General features: G+C 47.5%; 2 protein-coding genes across 3 annotated transcripts in view; one reads left to right on the top strand and one right to left on the bottom strand.

The window, feature by feature from the left end:
- Nucleotides 1-283: 283 nt before the first annotated feature.
- Nucleotides 284-14,690, bottom strand: TRIP13 (thyroid hormone receptor interactor 13). 2 transcript variants are annotated; one of them, XM_048511835.1, is made up of 7 exons: nucleotides 14,474-14,684; nucleotides 10,120-10,216; nucleotides 9,052-9,217; nucleotides 6,372-6,501; nucleotides 3,425-3,480; nucleotides 1,779-1,867; nucleotides 284-369 (listed from the first exon to the last, which is right to left on the bottom strand). In XM_048511835.1, exons 2-7 carry the CDS (start codon nucleotides 10,203-10,205, stop codon nucleotides 291-293), a joined length of 606 nt encoding a protein of 201 aa, XP_048367792.1. In that variant the 5' UTR covers nucleotides 10,206-10,216; nucleotides 14,474-14,684; the 3' UTR covers nucleotides 284-290. The 2 variants fall into 2 exon arrangements, with proteins under 2 accessions (XP_048367792.1, XP_048367793.1); XM_048511836.1 differs by lacking the exon at nucleotides 3,425-3,480 and having other exon boundaries at nucleotides 329-369; nucleotides 14,474-14,690.
- The window catches only part of BRD9 (bromodomain containing 9), a 26,868-nt gene continuing 23,346 nt past the window's right edge, over nucleotides 14,580-18,101 (top strand). The window contains exon 1 of the mRNA XM_048510419.1: nucleotides 14,580-14,731. Coding sequence (XP_048366376.1) covers nucleotides 14,626-14,731 — 106 coding nt within the window. The 5' untranslated portion in view covers nucleotides 14,580-14,625. The remainder of the gene's footprint in view (nucleotides 14,732-18,101) is intronic.

Here is an 18,101-nt window from a genome sequence, read left to right as displayed (position 1 = left end):
TGCCGCCTGAGCTGTGGAGGCTTATCTGGGGAACTCAGATTAGCCTGTGCACTCCCACACACGCCAGCTGGGTGACCTTGGGCTAGTCACAGCTTCTCGGAGCTCTCTCAGCCCCACCTGCCTCACAGGGTGTTTGTTGTGAGGGGGGGGGAGGGCAAGGAGATTGTCAGCCCCTTTGAGTCTCCTGCAGGAGAGGAAGGGGGGAATATAAATCCAAACTCTTCTTCTTCTTCTAGTGGATGAAAACCAGTACTGTTTCAACTTTTAAAATAGGAAGGTATGGATCAGAATTACCTGTGCGAAAGTCTAATGGCCAACTTCTGAGCCAGTGCTTTGCACAGGGAGGTTTTACCAGTTCCCGGAGGACCTGCAGCAAAATTACAAGTTTCATTAATTATGAACATATTCCAACTGCATCATGACGAGAGTTTCCTTCGAAGAAGCCAGGATCCAGTTTTTCCAGACCAAACAAGGTCTGATCTGGCTCAAGTTCCCAACTTCCACCCTATCTTATAAATCTTAAGCTGAATATCAACTCTTAGGGCAACCGCACAGAGCAATCAATTTCTAACAATCATAACTCTAAAAACAGCTCTAGTATTCGAAATTATTCAGAGTGGAAACTATGCATTGCGCATAAATGTGTAAAAATTGCTCAACGGTCCCTTCTGCGGAAGGGAGGGGGAGACTAACTAGAAGGAACAACCTAGATTCAAGTCCTGTAGCATCTTAGAAGCCAACAAGATGTTTGGGGGTATGAGTTGTTGAGAATCTCAAAAGCTTGTTTGTGTCTAAGCTGTAACTGGACTTGAATCTAGCACAGGGGTCTGCAGCCTACGGCTCTCCAGATGTTCATGGGCTACAATTCCCATCAGCCCCTGCCAACAATTGGCCATGGTGGCAGGGGCTGATGAGAATTGTAGTCCATGAACATCTGGAGAGCCGCAGGTTGCAGACCCCTGAGATTCTAGCAGAACTTCATATGACACTCTAATTCATCTAAGAAACCTTGCTCTTCTACTGCAGACCAACACAGATACCATTTTAAATTATCTTTACAGCACCTGACAAAGAGTACCTTGAAAGCTTACTTCCTTGAAAATCTTGTTAGTCTCTAAGGTACTACTAGACTCAAATCTATCTCTTCTATGGCAGACCAACTGTGAGGTAGGGTAGGCGGAGAGACAAGAGACTGCCCTAACTGAGCTTAGGGAATGATTGAGGATTTGAATCCAGCTCTCCAGATCCTAGAATAGTTTGAGAGGGTAGCTGAATTGGTCTGCAATATGCTAGATCAGGGGTGTCTGGTACTTCAGATGTTCATGGGCTACAATTCCCATCAGCCCCTTCTGCGGGGGCTGATGGGAATTGTAGTCCATGAACATCTGAAGCACGAAAGCTGGACACCCCTGTCTAGATTCAAGTCCAGAGACCAACTGGATTTTAGGGAGTACAAGTCTTCAAGAGTCAAAGCTCCCATCTCAAAAGCTTGTTGGTTTCTAAGGTGCTCTAGGACTTGAATCCAGCAGAACCTCATATGACACTCTAATCACTATACCATAAATTTCTCAGCCTCAGCTCCCCCACCACCCACGTGCAGATGATAATACTGACCTGACAGGGTTGTTGTAAAGATAAATGAATTAATGTTTATGAACCACTCTGAGCATACCTGGGAATTGCTGGAGCTTTGGTCCATTTCCCGGCTAGAGGTGACAGTCGATTTCCAAAAGACATGTCCCAGTCAAGACCGATTTAGTTAGAGCAATGCATCTTTTTGTAGTAGAACAACTCTGTTCCAGGATATCAAGTTGCTGTTGACGTTTCTGTCTGAGAACAGTAACGTGGTAGTCACATAATCTAGTAACTGGTTGGACAGGGAAAGAAACAGGCAAAAGGAGAGACAGTTAAAACTCCATAGTATAGCTGGATTATTGATACAGAAGATTCAAGCTGAGAATAAAGGGGAGGGATTAGCCCACACAAACAGACAACAATATGGCCATGATGAAAAAGCTGCCCAGGAATTTAGAGTGCTCTGTGATGGGTAAGTAACTCAATATTTGCATGTTTACTTTGTGATGCAGCTGGAAGCTGTTAGTTTGAAGAATATTGGGAATGAGGCCAAAGCGTCTTGGACTAAAATAGCCTTGCCATGAAACTTGTAAGGGACACTGGCTGAGCCTTCTAGTACTTCTGACCAGAGACTGAGGACCAGAATTTCTCACCAGTCATTCTGTGAAGTCTAAAGATGGAAAGGTGCAGCGGAGGGGTGTCCAACTCTGGCGCTTCAAATGTTCATGGACTACAATTCCCATCAGCCCCTGCTGGCATGGCCAACTGGTAGTCCATGAACATCTGAAGCGCCCCTGGTGTAGCATTATGCGTGAGATCCTATACTGATTTCCTCCATGCAAGATTTCCATTATTTCTTTGACACACAGTCTACTGCATGTTTACTCTAAACAAAGTACCACTTAACTGGCTAGGGCTCTCCCCCAAGCATACGCAGAATCAAAGTCTGCAGCGGCCCCCTCTGAAGCCACAGCTAGAGTCCTAGAGTTGCTAGCGGCCACAGGCTGTCTACAACAACAATTCCTGTTCAATGCAGGCAATCCAAAGCCACAGAAGTTCCGTCAGATGGCTATCCCGCCTGCGCCTGAAGACCGTCCTGCAAAGTTTTGTACAATGACACAAGTCTCTAGAGAGGCATGATCTCTCAGTATCTGCAAAATGTATTTAACTGCATCTGTAGGGAAGTCCCAAAATGAACTGGTACTGCAATGCTGAGGGAAAGGGGATTTAACCTCTCCACACATTTCCCCCCAATAAACTTTTCCAGCCACCCTTCCCAAAGAAAACATGTGACTGCCAGAGATGGTGCTGGGTCAGGAAGGAATGCAATGTTCCACCTTTGCAGGGGTTCCCCTTCCCCTCCGGAACCATAGAGAGGAGAAAACAGAAGATGGCCCCGACTCTGCTTCCTCTCCCTAGCCGTGATGGCTTTTTTAAAATGCCTTCCAGAAGGCTCCTCCTTTTCCTGCAAGAAAGACAGCTGCGGCAAGGAAGGAACGAGTCTCTGATAAGGCACTTCATCCAAACCAAAAGGTATAATGGAGCCTATGAGTCCACAACCCTAAATAACACTTCCCCTCCTTTTTCTTCCTAAATAAACTCTGGATGTGGAGAGAGCCCTGGGGCTCAACTGGAAGGGAGCTTGGCCCCTGGGCTCTCAGCCTGCAGCCTCTTTTCAGGCAAACCAGTGAATGATTCCAGGACCAATCCGAGATGGCCTTGTTCTTTTTTTAAAAAGTTCAATTGTTTTGTTCTGTTTATGTAATTATTTTTTTTGCTGTAAGCCACTTTGGATCCTTGGGGTGGGGGTGGGGGGGGTGGGGGAGCCTGAATAAAATGGTCAACTTACATCTGATTTAACTTCATTGTCATAAACAAGGCTCTCCCAGAGACCGTGGAATTCAGCTGCAAAACATCACGACTAAATTCAATAAAGAGCGAGAAAATCAAAACATCCCGTTTCAATCCAGCAATCTTTTGCTGTTTAAATAATTAAATTGGTCCCGGTCCCAGTTTAACAAACCATTGCTACAATCCTACATTTAAGCCAGCTCTACTGTACATATTTTGAATGTAAGTGTATAGGATTAGAATGTAAAGCTATTCACTCCAGTTGAGAAAATGGGCAAGCCACGAATACAGTGTTTCTCCGAAAATAAGACAGTGTCTTATATTAATTTTTGCTCCCAAAGATGCGCTATGTCTTATTTTCAGGGGATGTCTTATTTTTCCGCTCCACAGCGGCATGCTCTGGTGTTCTGTTCGACGGGCATGCTTCCAAACAAAAACTTTGCTACATCTTACTTTCGGGGGATGCTTTATATTTAGCACTTCAGCAAAACCTCTACTACGTCTTATTCTCAGGGGATGCCTTATTTTCGGAGAAACAGGGTACTTCTCTGCCACAGGAAGTATTTAAGACATAGGAATGAAAAGTCAGATGTCACACGGCCACCCGGCATGCTCAAAATAACTGGAGCAGAGCTAACTGCAATGCTTTTTCTGCTTTCCTGATAAGATCCCCTTTACCTAAAAACATTCGCAGGGCATGATTCTGCTACAGCAGCGGTTCCCAAACTTATTTGGCCTACTGCCCCCTTTCCAGAAAAAAATATTACTTAGCGCCCCCTGGAAATTAATTTTTTAAATTTTTTTTTAATAGCAATTAAACAGAAAGATATATGTATTAATGTTTCTACCTGTGGCCATCGCCGCCCCCCTGGATCACTGCAGCACCCACCAGGGGGCGGTGGCGCCCACTTTGGGAATCACTGTGCTACAAGAATAAAGCTTTTTTAAAGTCCCATGGAATTCATCCAAAGCAATGAATTATTTATTTGCTTCCTTGAAATACCACTGTCCTCCCCAATGAGGACACCAAGCAGATGACATCACCCTCTGCTCCATTTTATCCCCACATCTATGAAGTAGATTAGGCTGTGAGTGTGAGTGGCTGAAGGCCACTCAGCCGGCTTCCATGGCAGAGTGAGGATTCGAACCTGGGTCTTCCAGATTCTAGTCCTGTGGTGGCGAACCTTTGGCACTCCAGATGTTATGGACTACAATTCCCAATTGGCCATGCTGGCAGGGGCTGATGGGAATTGTAGTCGATAACATCTGGAGTGCCAAAGGTTCGCCACCACTGTTCTAGTCTGACATGAACCACTATATAAACACTTGCCCTCGGCTCATGCTGGGACTGAAAACAATTAATTTTAACTGGGCAAGCCCCGTACAGTACAACTCAAAATCCTGGAGAACCCCCGCTATGCAAGAATGCCTTCTATTGTCCTTGCAAAGATAACTTCCTCACTGACGGCTTGTCGTTTTCCAGGCTGTGTGGTCGTAGTCTGGTACTTTTGCTCCTAACATTTTGCCCACGTTTATGGCTGGCATCCTCAGAAGCATACCCAAATAAACTCAAAATCACACACGTTGCACTCTGGCTGTGTCCAGTCTTATATATCCGGAAGGCAGAGATGGGAGTGGGCAACTCTTAACAGAGAGCCAATATACCCATTAGAAGCCTCAAAGAACTGTTGGAAGTGGATTGAACACACTGGCATACTGAGGAAGACATACGAAAAATGTTTTATACACGCGAGACGTTTTTATGTAGAACCTACTGAATTGGACTATGGACTATATGGAACTGAAGCTTTGTTTCTGAACAAAGAATTGAATGGACTAAGTGATTATTCATGTTTAGTTACAAGAGTTGGAAGCCTTATGCTGTATCTTTAAGAACTTTGTTAGAGAAATAAGGAAATGTAAGTACAAATAGAAGTGTTAAGTTGTTTATTTATATGTAAGATCAATATATAAGACTGGACACAGCCAGAGTGCAATGTGTGTGATTTTGAGTTTATTTGGGTTAACTTTGACATTGCACTCTTAAAGATAGTGGTGATCCTCAGAAGCATACCACAGTATAGGGTGTTTCTCTCTGATCTCTGAAGATGCCAGCCAGAGGTGCAGGTGAAATATGATTTTATTTATTCATTTTCCATGAACTTGTTTCCCAGCCCATCCCTGAAGTCCTTGGGTGGGGTACAGTTCTAAAACACACAAAACACTTTTAAAACGATCCCCGTCCCCAACCCTTCTAAAAATGCATAGTCATCCCTCTCCCGTAACACCCGTCCAACACACTTCAAAAATTGGACTGGGGCTGCACCAATAGAGTGCCAGTATGGAGATAGGAAGTACCAAGAAAAAAGGGAAGCATAGGACCATTAGGAGCAAAAACTACCAGACCATGCCACGCAGCCCGCAACGGCCACTTCAGAACACAGGCCGATTACCCACTGCAGGCGTTCCCCACCCTCCCATAGCTCTGGTGCTCTCAGAAGTGCTCTCGCAGAAAGCAAAAAGCACGCACGGGGCAAGAGGAAGATGCACTTCTGGCCTCACCTTGCACCAGAGCACCAGTGGGTAATTGGCTACTGCAGGGATGTCCATCTCTGGTGCTTCAGATGTTCATGGACTACAATTCCCATCAGTCCCTGCTGGCATGGTCAATTGGCCATGCCAGCAAGGAGACTGATAAAGTGTAATCCATGAATTTATCTGAAAGATACCAGAGATGTGGACAACCCTAGACTACTGTCTCAGTACTATTTCAAAACTCTGCAGTTTCACTTTTCACTATCTTGCCTTCTTGCATCAAAGTTCATACCAAGGACAGAATCTATTCATATGGTTCTATCAAACAATACTTCTACTTCCAGATGCTCAGGCGATGATGTTCTGAACTCTTGAAGACCACGTTCAACCTCATACACAAGTGGAAGTACCTGTAGGTAACGCCCAGTGATTAGCTGCAATAATATTTTCATCCTCTTCTTCCAGGTTTTCAGTACTGGGACCTTCTTCGTTAAGATGAAAAATATGAATGGAAAGGCTGCACTCGTTCAAGTTAATAGGCTGCAACCGAGATGAAAACCAAAATTAGCCCCCGAAAAGAACTGTACAACATCAAAGAGTCCAAAAGTTTTAGGCCCCTTCCACACACATAAGAACATAAGAACAAGCCAGCTGGATCAGACCAGAGTCCATCTAGTCCAGCTCTCTCTATGTATTATGACCACATATAGCCAGCAGTAATTTTTCTAGCTTCTGTCAGTATCCGATGACGTTTAAGTGAGTTAACTTAGCTGAAGGAATGTCCTATAGTTACAGAAGGACCATGTATATATTTTAGTATTTAGTATTTTAGTACCAGTGTCTATAATTGTGAGCAATAATGGGCAAATTTTGTATGCTGATTTTGTATGTTTATTTTATGCCAATAAAGGCTTGTAAAAATAAAAAAAAAATAGTCCAGCTCTCTGCTACTCGCAGTGGCCCACCAGGTGCCTTTGGGAGCTCACAGGCAGGAGGTGAAAGCAAGGGCCTGCTGCTGCTGCTGCTCCTGAGCACCTGGACTGTTAAGGCATTTGCAATCTCAGATCAAAGAGGATCAAGATTGGTAGCCATAAATCGACTTCTCCTCCGTAAATCTGTCCAAGCCCCTTTTAAAGCTATCCAGGTTAGTGGCCGTCACCACCTCCTGTGGCAGCATATTCCAAACACCAACCACACGTTGCGTGATTATTTTATTATTCCTTTTATTATTCCGCACTGCTTCAAAGAGCACTGAAAGCAGTTTGAAAATGCATTATTCTGCATGTGCGGAATGAGCCTTAAAGGCAAAACTCAATGTCAGATTCAGATTTTATTGATGTTATTTGCTTAGGTGAATTCTGAACAAAACAAATCACATCGAAACTAGGCTTGACCATAACTACAGCAAATCAGGTCTGGTTTGTGAAGGCAGGAGAAGTGGGTGGTTGAATCCTGAGGTACTGGAATGTACAACGGGTGCCACTTTTTAACGTTCTCCTATATGGAATACTGGAGGCAAGGCAGTGTGATCGAGTCTGATCCCACCAGATCTTCAGAAGTTAAGCAGGGTCAGTACTTGGAGTGGAGACCACCCAGGAAAACTCTGCAGGAGAAAGCAACGACAAACCACTTCTGCTTCTCCCTTGCCTTGAAAGTCCCTTGCTGCAGTCGCCATAAGCTGGCTGCAGCTTGGTGGCATTTTACACACATGCAACATTCCCCTTAAGCTGCGTGCAGCCACTGCCTTTGGTGCTTTGCAGACAAGGGGTGCCCAGCAGGGGGAGCTCTCCCAGGAAGCTCGCTCCCACGCAGCGCTTTGGAAGTTCGGCACAGCACCTGGGAACGCTTAGAGCAGTGGTGGCGAACCTTTGGCACACGTGCCGGAGGTGACACTCAGAGCCCTCTCTGTAGGCACGCGCACACAGAGTTCATCATGTGGGGGGGTGGAAAATAATCCCCTCACACACACACACACAGGCTGGCCTGGGCCACTGGGCACGACCCGTTCAAAGTGTTGCGTGGTTGCTTCACCAAGCTTACTCCCGAGTAACGTGCGCCTCGGAGCCAACTGGTTTTTCTAAACTAAAACCTCAACATTCAGGTTAAACTGCACTTTGCGATAAATAAGTGGGTTTTGGGTTGCAGTTTGGGCACTCGGTCTCAAAAAGGTACGCCATCACTGGCTTAGAGGGACTATTGCAGGGGTCTGCCAATTGGCCAGGCTGACAGGGGCTGATGGGAATTGTAGTTCATGAACATCTGGAGAGCCACAGGTTGCAGAACATAAGAACAAGCCAGCTGGATCAGACCAGAGTCCATCTAGTCCAGCTCTCTGCTACTCGCAGTGGCCCGCCAGGTGCCTTTGGGAGCTCACAGGCAGGAGGTGAAAGCAAGGGCCTGCTGCTGCTGCTGCTGCTCCTGAGCACCTGGTCTGCTAAGGCATTTGCAATCTCAGATCAAGGAGGATCAAGATTGGTAGCCATAAATCGACTTCTCCTCCATAAATCTGTCCAAGTCCCTTTTAAAGCTATCCAGGTGAGTGGCCATCACCCCCTCCTGTGGCAGCATATTCCAAACACCAATCACACATTGCCTGAAGAAGTGTTTCCTTTTATTAGTCCTAACTCTTCCCCCCCAGCATTTTCAATGAATGCCCCCTGGTTCTAGTATTGTGAGAAAGAGAGAAAAATTTCTCTTGTTACTACCTGCCTTACCTCTGGACTATTACATACATATATGAAATACGCCCTGCAATTTAAAAAAATGCTCACCAGACTAAGTTTCTATCCCAATTATTCTCTCTTGAGCCAGCTTTCTATTCACAAGGAATTCTGACTTAGAAGGACCTCCAAAGACAAGAGCAGCCCGAAGCAGTAAAGTCCACCTTAGACTGATTATGGACATGTGAATTCTAAGAATGTGCCTGCAGCCCACATCTTCTGTAACGTTTGGAGAAGGGGAATCAAACTATCTGGAGGAATTTTGGATGAGCACATTAATACAAATTTATTTTATTCTAATAATCCCGCTTAATAGCTGGTATTTTCCCCAGAAATCAAGTGTATGCTTGATTAATATAAGAAATAATACCTGTCTTTCCTTCAGCTTTAGCTCTGTATCCACAACTGCAACAGACTGCACATTATTTGCTAGGAAGATGTCATCAAACTCAGTCCATTTATAATCACCAAAGACAATGTTATGTCGATTCAGTAATCTTAGGACACTCTCCTTTATATCTTCTCTTTTTGCGGTGCTAATAAACACAAAGAGAAAAATTAACTAACCCCACCATTAACATTAGAAAGGACCCAGCAGCATCCTATCCCACTCCCAGAAGCTGGATCTCCCCCCACCCCGGCCCACACCCAAAAGTTAAAGCACAAAAACCCGATCATGTGATTTAAGGGATTCCACAAACTGCCCCACACCTGAAGCATAAAAGGAACACGTTTACTACAAATCTTAAATCTATGTGACTAAACCTCATGAACTGAACCTACTTTACAGATTCAAACAAGTCTCTACAGTAGCCACATTCAGCACCATAAGGAAGGAAGGAAGGAAGGAAGGAAGGAAGGAAGGAAGGAAGGAAGGAAGGAAGGAAGGAAGGAAGGAAGGAAGGAAGGAAGGAAGGAAGGAAGGAAGGAAGGAAGGAAGGAAGGAAGGAAGGAAGGAAGGAAGGAAGGAAGGAAGGAAGGACGGACGGACGGACGGAATGTATGGCTCTGACATCCTGATGAACCAACTAGTGTTTTTTCCCTGGCTTTTTGTCAGGTAAGACTGGGCTCCAGCAAGGACTTTTGGGGGGGGGGGGGGGAACTCTGGTACCCGGTTCCAGAGAAGCTGTAATGACTGCCTGCATCCCTGTCCTCCACCCCAGGGCATAAAAGGTACTGAACAACCTCAGCAAAGGCTTCGGAGGATCTAAGTTACTTTTAGCTGCTTGTGCAGATTGAATGAGGACAACCTGTTTAATTATATGTCCATTGTAACACGGTAACACTAAGAAAGGATGATTTTTCTAACCTTTTTCATTCTCTGTGGGCAAATAACCCTTTTCAGGTCCACCAAGCACCATCCCCTTTGAGACACGGAACATACCCCTTTCCAGCATATGGCATCACTACACTGAGACACCTTAGTTAACAGAGATACCTGTTTGATTTCTGATGGACTTCCACATGTATCTGCAGGAAGTCGCGCGGAAGGGCCTGTTTTAAGTCACCGGCTGCTTCATCCATATTATGAAAACCTAATTTAAAAGACAAAGGAGATGTGGCTATTATATCTCTGACGATGTCTTGAAGTGTCCTGCTTTTCAGAATTAGGAGCCTTGTACATTGAGGAGCTCATTTTCTCTTCCGGCCTCAGCGTAACACAAGCATTGGCACAGACATGACAAGGAATGCAGAGAAAAGGATGGAAGAACTTCAAAATTTCAAACGGCTGGTCCCTCACCAGTGACGCCCTTCTGCCAGCGCTTGACAGAGATTTCGGAAGGGAAGAATAGTCTCCATTTACCCTTGTAGAATGAGGCTGGTCTAATTTTACCTCATGGTGCCCCACACTCTTGTGCCTGGCTAAGTATAGACCTTTCTCAACATGGCAGCCTCAATCACCTTCCAAACCTGTCAGAAGGATTCCAGTTGCCCACAGCACTTCAGAGGTAAGGCAGGTAGTAACTGAGACAGATAATTTTTTGTGGTGGTGCAGATGCTCAACAAAAACAACTCACCACGACAAGCAGGAAGATCTGTTCTCTTCCATTCACTATGCCAACTAGCCTCATTCTCTGCCACATTCTATTATTGCCAAGTATATACATACAGATGGAACTCTATGAAATACTTTTCATAGGTCAGGGGTCTGCAACTTGCGGCTCTTTTTGTGAGACCACAGTCCCAAAATAAAGCGAGCGAAAGTTTTTCTTTAAAAAAGTAAGACTTTATTGAGAACTGAAGCATGCGAGAGATAGACATTTCTGAGGAATATAGAAAGAACCAGATCTTAAATCCCTGCTGCCCTTGGCCCGCCCCTTGCCGGGCCCAAGAGCCGCAGTTACAGTAATATAACAAAGGGAAGAATAGCACCATTCAAATACAAAGTTATCATTACAAAAGACAGGGACCTGGCCACACCTCGGCGAGCTGTGGCTGCATTTTAACTTTCGTTTCCTGGAAGGCTGGGAGGGGGGAGATGAGCATAAGCATAAGCATTTTATTGTCATTGTGCACGTACAACGAAATTTACAGCAGCATTCCTCGATGCACACAATTTCAGACTCATACATCATCCTCACTTTCCCCTTCCTCCACCCATCCCTACACAGCCCCAAATACATCAATATGAAGCAGCGGAGTTTAGCATAGCCACAGCTCTAGAGTAGAAGCTGTCTCTAAGCCTCTTTGTCCTAGTTCTGAGGGCCCTGTATGAGCCCTGCCAGGGGGCCCATCCTGACACTTTCAGTCTTCTACTGCAGCTCCACATGGCCTGGAGGTCGGAAGGTAGTGTGGGCATGTCCCTCAAGAGCAGTGCTGGAAGGAAAGGTGAGTGGAGGGGCCGAACCAGAGGCAGCTCTGTGCGTGAGGGCGCCACTTTTCGCGTCCCCTCCACTCACCTCTTTGCTCTGGAGGGCTGGAGGGACACGCTCATGCTGCCCTCCAACCCCTGGAGATCGGAGGGTAGTGTGGGCATGTCCCTCCAGAGCAGCCGCCATCCCCCCTCTGCCCCACGGAGCAGGCGGCTGCCTGCTCCATTGGGCAGAGGGGGTTTCCCTGCCTGGCGCCGCTGCCTCCCGCAGCACGAGAGGCGGCGGAACTGGGCAGGTTGTGGCCGCCATCCCCTCTGCTCCACGGAGCAGGCGACTGTCTGCTCCGTTGGGCAGAGGGGGTTTCCCTGCCTGGTGCCTCCGCCTCCCAGGGCTGGAAGGAAAGGTGAGTGGAGTGGCCGAACTGGAGTGGAGCTGCCTCTCCGGCTCAGTAGATCTTTGAGGCTGTGGAAAACAGGTCCAAATGGCTCTTTGGGTGGTAAAGGTTGCCTATTATTATTATTATTTTATTAAACTTATAGGCCGCCTATCCCCGAAGGGCTCAAGCCAGCTGCCTACCCCTGTCATAGGTCTTTGAGTAGAGTGGAGACAATCTGCTCTTATTTCTACAGCACAGCTGGCTACCTAGGAAGGTGGTGAGCTCCCACTCACTGGCAGCAGTCAAACGGTGACTAGACAAACACTTGCCAATCAAACAATCAATTTATTTATACAGTCCTAAGTCAGAATAGACGAACACTTGTCAGGGATGCTCTAGGCTAGGGCTAGGCTGATCCTGCATTGAGCACGAGTTGGACTAGATGGCCTGTATTGCCTCTTCCAAGATACTAATGCAGCCAAAATAAAAAAGGGAGAGATCAAGGTGTTGGTAAGAAGTGAAAACCTGAAGTATGTGTGAAAAAGCCTTCAGGGCAAAATTGTGAATGAAAAAAGTGAAAAAAGAAGTATGACCACTGAATTGGACTCAGACCATAGAGTCTGGATTCAATTTCCAGAAAGTACCAAAATTTACTGGATAAATCTTTATAATTTGGCCCAGCCTACTTCACAAGGTTATTGTGAAGATAAAATCCTTCTTTGCCACCTGGAGCTCCACGGAAAAAGCAGAGGATAAAGATGTGTGAGAATCCCAAAAACTGCAACAAACTCATGTAGAAGAACAGTAGTTTATTGGTATTGAGGATCTCCCTGGCTATAGCCAGAACTGGGATTTGCCCGCGCAAACCCCTATAGCAGCCATTCTCAACCAGGGTTCCATGGTGTCCTGGGGTGCAGTGATCATGTCCCAGGGGTACCGCGGCAACACAACTCCCCCCCCCTCATTTTTGTGGTGTCTCCCACCGGTGCCAGCAAGGACATGGAGCTGGCCCATGGGGCAGGGCCTGCCACAAGGTCAGCAGCCACCACCACCCCCAGTGCTTCCCTTCACCCTGGGAGGGGAAGGTGGGGGGTGTGGCAAGCAGGGGCAATGGGAGGGGACGGTGGAGGGTGGCGGCTGGGGTACCGTGAGATATGAAGAGTGAGGTCAAGGGTACCCTGACCTCGAAAAGGTTGAGAAACACTGCCCTATAGTTAAAGCAGGGTGCACCCCGCATTGTGGGAATGCCCGCCAAAAGAACTGCAAATGAGATAACAGTGAAGACAGCCAGGCTGAGCTACATCAGGGGTCCCCAAACTTTTTAAACAGGGGGCCAGTTCACTGTCCCTCAGACTGTTGGAGGGCCGGACTAAAAAAAACTATGAACAAATTCCTATGCACAAATGATTGTAAAATGTTTGATTTCACCTTTCAGCCTTTCTGTCATGGTCTATTTTTAGAACAGTGACCAAAGTATGTCAAGTACAGGGTGGGCTCCAAATATTGTTGGGGAGGCTGTGGAATACCTTCCCCTGTAAAAAAAAAAAAGGCAGAACTTTCCCAATGAAGCATTCCATCTGAACTTGAGGTCAAGGTATCTTCTGGAGTTCTTTTTCCTCCTAGCAGCCAGCAAAGCGATTAGCCAGCCTGGCTGATGCCAATAGGAGATGAGGCCGGAACAGAAAGCCTGAGAGCAACACATGGAGTGGCCTGAGGGAAGAGAGGCGGGCAAGCGTTGCCTCATGTAAGGTTTCCAACTCTGGGTCCAGAAAGAAATGCATGGAGATTTGGGGGTGCCATCATGTAACTGCAATCAACAGCCGTTGGGGCCGGTTCCTCCTCTCCCTCGAGCCCCCACTGCACATGAATGGAGCCATCGCCGCCATGCCTGGCGGGCCGGATAAATGCCTTCAGGGGGCCACATTTGGCCCCCGGGCCGTAGTTTGGGGACCCCTGATCTACATCACAGGTGTCAAACTCGCGGCCTTCCAGATGTTATGGACTACAGCTCCCATCATCATCATCATCATCATCATCATCATCATCATCATCATCATCATCATCATCATCATCATCATGGGAGCTGTAGTCCATAACATCTGGAGGGCCGCGAGTTTGACACCTGTGATCTACATACTACAAGGAGAATGAAATGGTCGCCATGCTGAGAGGGCAGAGAGGAAAGCCGTGTGTCAGCGCAGAGGTCGGGAAATCTCTGGAGTGTTGGGGGAGGGCGGGTTGACGGCTCCAGGTGGGCACGAGGCCACGGAGTCCTCCTCCAGAGCAGCCATTTCCTGCCCCGGGGGACGGATCCCGGCAGCTGGAGGGGTCGGTTTCATCCCGGGAGATATCCAGGCGCTCCCTGGAGGTTGGCAACCCCAAGGCTTCCGGGAGGAGAGCCGGGGTTTGAAAAGCGCACTGAGTGAATACAATGAAGAGCGGCCGAAGGCGGGGAGGTCTGCTGGACCGTCCACAATCACACCGACAATCGCCACAATCGCACAATCACGCACACAAATCGCACACACAATCGCAATCCCGCACAAGAAGCACACACAATCACAATCACACACACACAATCACACACACACACCCGGGCTTACCCTCCACCTTCGCGACTCCCCAAACCGAACTCGGCGGGCTTTTCCCCTCAGCCAACAGCGCCTTCGCTCCACCCACCGGAAGCGACCCCGCGTCACTTCCCGTCACGCCCTCGTTCGGCCGCGGCCATTGTTCCCCCTCCCGGCTGTCATTTATGGGGAAGAAGCACAAGAAGCACAAGGCGGAGAAGGCGGAATGGAGGTCCACGCCCGCCCCGGCCGTCGCCGCCGCCGCTGGGCCCGGCGGCGCCGCCTACGACGGTGAGGGCTGAGGAGGGGCGAGGAACGCGCGCTCCCGTGCAGGCTCCTCCCACCGCTTCATGAGCGCTGCATAGCCGGCGGGGCCTCCCCTCCTTTGCGCCGTAGCTCAGAGCGCGGTCGGTCAGGTCCGATGCGATGCTGTTCCGGCTAATCTCTCTCTAATCTCTCTATATCCAGTTTATATCTCTAATCTACACCTTATCTATGCATATTTAATCTATATCTAATTTATATCTAATCTATTCCTACTCTATATTTAATCTATACCATAGGTGTCAAACTCGCGGCCCTCCAGATGTTATGGACTACAGTTCCCGTCATCCCCTGCCAGCATGATGCTGGCAGGGGATGATGGGATCCGTAATCCGCCAATAACTGAGTCATGAAGGGACACACCTGTGAACTAACCACCTAATCTGTCTATATCTAATTATATTTTACCTATATCAAATTTATGCCTAATGTATCTATATCTAATTGTGCTTAATCTATAATATAGGGAGGCCAGAGACGATGGAGGATGCTGTTGCTGCTGTTCAGCACAGGCCTGTTGTTGACTTAATTGAGCATCTGCTTGACATGCAAAAGGTCCCAGGTTCAATCCTCACCATCTCCGGTTAGAAAAGTCAGGTAGGAATCCATGTGTGGGGGCTGACCTGGGCTGCTTCCCTTAACAAGAACAGCCCCTCCCCACTGCTTGCCAGAGCTGCAGCAGAGCAAATGCCCTAGACCCATGGTGGCGAACCTTTGGCACTCCAGATGTTATGGACTACAATTCCCATCAGCCCCTGCCAGCATGGTCAATTGGCCATGCTGTTGATGAAGCTTATTGGATAAGTTGTAATCCGCATAACATCTGGAGAATGCCAAAGGACCAACACCACTATAGGCCTCTGCTGGTATGTAGGGCGGGGTGGAGTCTTCGAAGTGCCCATTAAGAACAGGGCCATGGGAGCGGAAATAAAAGGCTTTTGGGAGTAAAAGTCCATTTATTAAGACATCTTGTAGAAAGCCGGCACACGAGTAAAGGGAACAGACACTTCCCGGCCATAAAGCGTTATAACACCATTCACCCATCCTTCCTTACTTCCCCATGGGAATCCTAAGTTCATCTCCCACAAGAAGATAAAGTCTCCTCAACATGCATCTTCCAGCTGTGGAATGCACTCCGCGCCATCACTATCAACACCATTGAATCCACTCTGCCTCCCTAAAGAAGACCCTCTGGTGGTTTATGCGGAAAGCGCGGCGAGAAATAAGGGGTGGGGCTTCAATATTTTGAATAAACCCATTGATTATACCCAGAGTGAATATCCCACCTAAGACTAAATATTGCAAGCCGCCATGACAAAAGCGAAGTCCAGGATAGCGCCAATTGTAGCAAAGCTTGTGGCCATCAATAATAGTCGGCGGTAGCCTCCGTATGGCTTTTCTGTAGCTAGCATCGGAAGTTGAGCCTCCTTTGAGCAAGCCGGAACAGAAGACAGGATGCATGTTACTACATATTAGGCAATCCAATGGCAGTGACATCATTAATCACTTTAGTAATCTGAAAAGGTCCTTACAAATCTCTTTGCCAAGTTTGGGAATATTTATGCAACGCCCTGGAGATTCTTTTTGTAGATAACACACCCAGTTTTCACCCGCAGGATATAGAAAATCCGAGCTGCAAGTTTATCCGCCAGGCTTCGGGAGTCCTTGTTTGCTGGCGGTTCGATCACTTCCATCCCTCGGCCAGGGATGAAATCCATTGTTGAAATTCGTGGGTCCAAAGTTGCTGCGGGAAGTTGTGGCAAGCGAAGGAGCCACTCAGACACAATTCTCAAGGCTTTGTACTATGAACCGCATTGTTGTAATGATTCGCCAGAACGAATAAGTCGCAGACCAACGGTGATAGTTGGTGTAACAACGAAATACTGTTTAGGGTTCTACCTGCTCTTCCGGCCTCGGCCACTTTGAAGAACGGCAGAAGGCTATTGGTCGGGCGGCCCCAACAACCCCAAAAAACGCCTACAGAACTTCTTGAGATGAATAAAGTCGGGTCGAGACCACCTAACGTATGGAATGGAGACGTAAACATGTTGAATAAACAGCCGTACAACTTATAGAGAAAGCGGAGGGGATGGAAGCTAATATGGAATAAAATGGGTTGCTTCAGAGAATAAGTCTACCACCACCATAAACCGCGGTTGCCATGACTTCGGCAAACTGCGATAAAATCCATGGAGGATGACTTCAAGCATGGAGGCCACCGAGAGGTTTCAATAGGCCCATGGGCTTTCCCGGATGGTTTTGCACAAAACCGGTGCAGCCTTTAACAAGGCTCATCGTTTATGACACGCCAACACCAGAACTCAGCTTCATGGCTGTTCGCAGAGTTTTCAAGCTAAAATGTCCAGCCGCAACGCACGGCAAGCTTCAAGAACCTGCTTTTGCGGAGGGGAGGTGACGACAACATTCCTCCGCCAAACTCCATTCTCCTCCTCCAAACGCGAATTGGGAGTCACGCCAGAGGCTTGCAGCCCCGCCTCCTCCAGTTCCCCAGGAAAGGAGAGACGCAGACTGGGAATGGGGTGGAGGAGATGGACGCTTGAGATCGCGACAGCTAATCCTAACCGAGGGGAAACAAACAGCAAGCGCGGAATGCCCTCGGTAGAGGGCAGCTCCACCCCTCCTCGGTGGGCGCTGAGAGCGCCAGCCAGTTTGTTGGTTTTCCCAGGGAAAAATGAACTGTAAAAGAGAAACGAAAAGGTAAAATCAACAACGGTTGTTTTAAGGACATCTTGAGGGGGTGGGTTATGCCGCCAGGTTTTGTATGATCCCACCAAACTTGAGGGTGCTTAGCCCTCCCTGTTCAGTGGGCCAAGTGGAGAGGTGCGTTACTTTGATGGCCGCAGTCTCTTTGTTCCCACAGTCCAGTTGAGTTCGGCACCAGAGAATTTTTTGTGACAACAAGCACACGGAACCAGCTCTACTATCTTTATTTTCTTCTTTTTCGCAAATAGCATGCCCTAAGTGCTTATCCGAGGCATCTACTGAACCAAACGGGAGATCTGGGCTTCCAGGCGTTTTAGGGATAGGTTCGTGGTAAACAGATTTTATTAGCTGAAAAGGTTTGACATTCCTCAGACCAAGAAAGGGGGCCCCGGCTTCATGGACAGTGGATTCTACCCTTAGTGCGAAGAGGTCTGTGAGAGGGAGAGCTGTCTGAAATTTTAACAAAGTCACTAGAAATTTAGCGAAACCGTGCGAAACGACTGGGGAGTTCCTTGCGCTGCCAGGGGCAGGCTATTGAGGATCATGGCCAATTTTAGCAGGATCCATTTTGCCTCGGCATCCGCAACCCAGATAACAATGGAGGTCTGATGAA

Source organism: Sphaerodactylus townsendi, linkage group LG11 (assembly GCF_021028975.2).
Source record: "Sphaerodactylus townsendi isolate TG3544 linkage group LG11, MPM_Stown_v2.3, whole genome shotgun sequence".
NCBI lineage: Eukaryota > Metazoa > Chordata > Lepidosauria > Squamata > Sphaerodactylidae > Sphaerodactylus > Sphaerodactylus townsendi.
The sequence above is the reverse complement of the archived record's forward strand: the minus strand, read 5'-3'. Positions and strand labels throughout refer to the sequence as shown.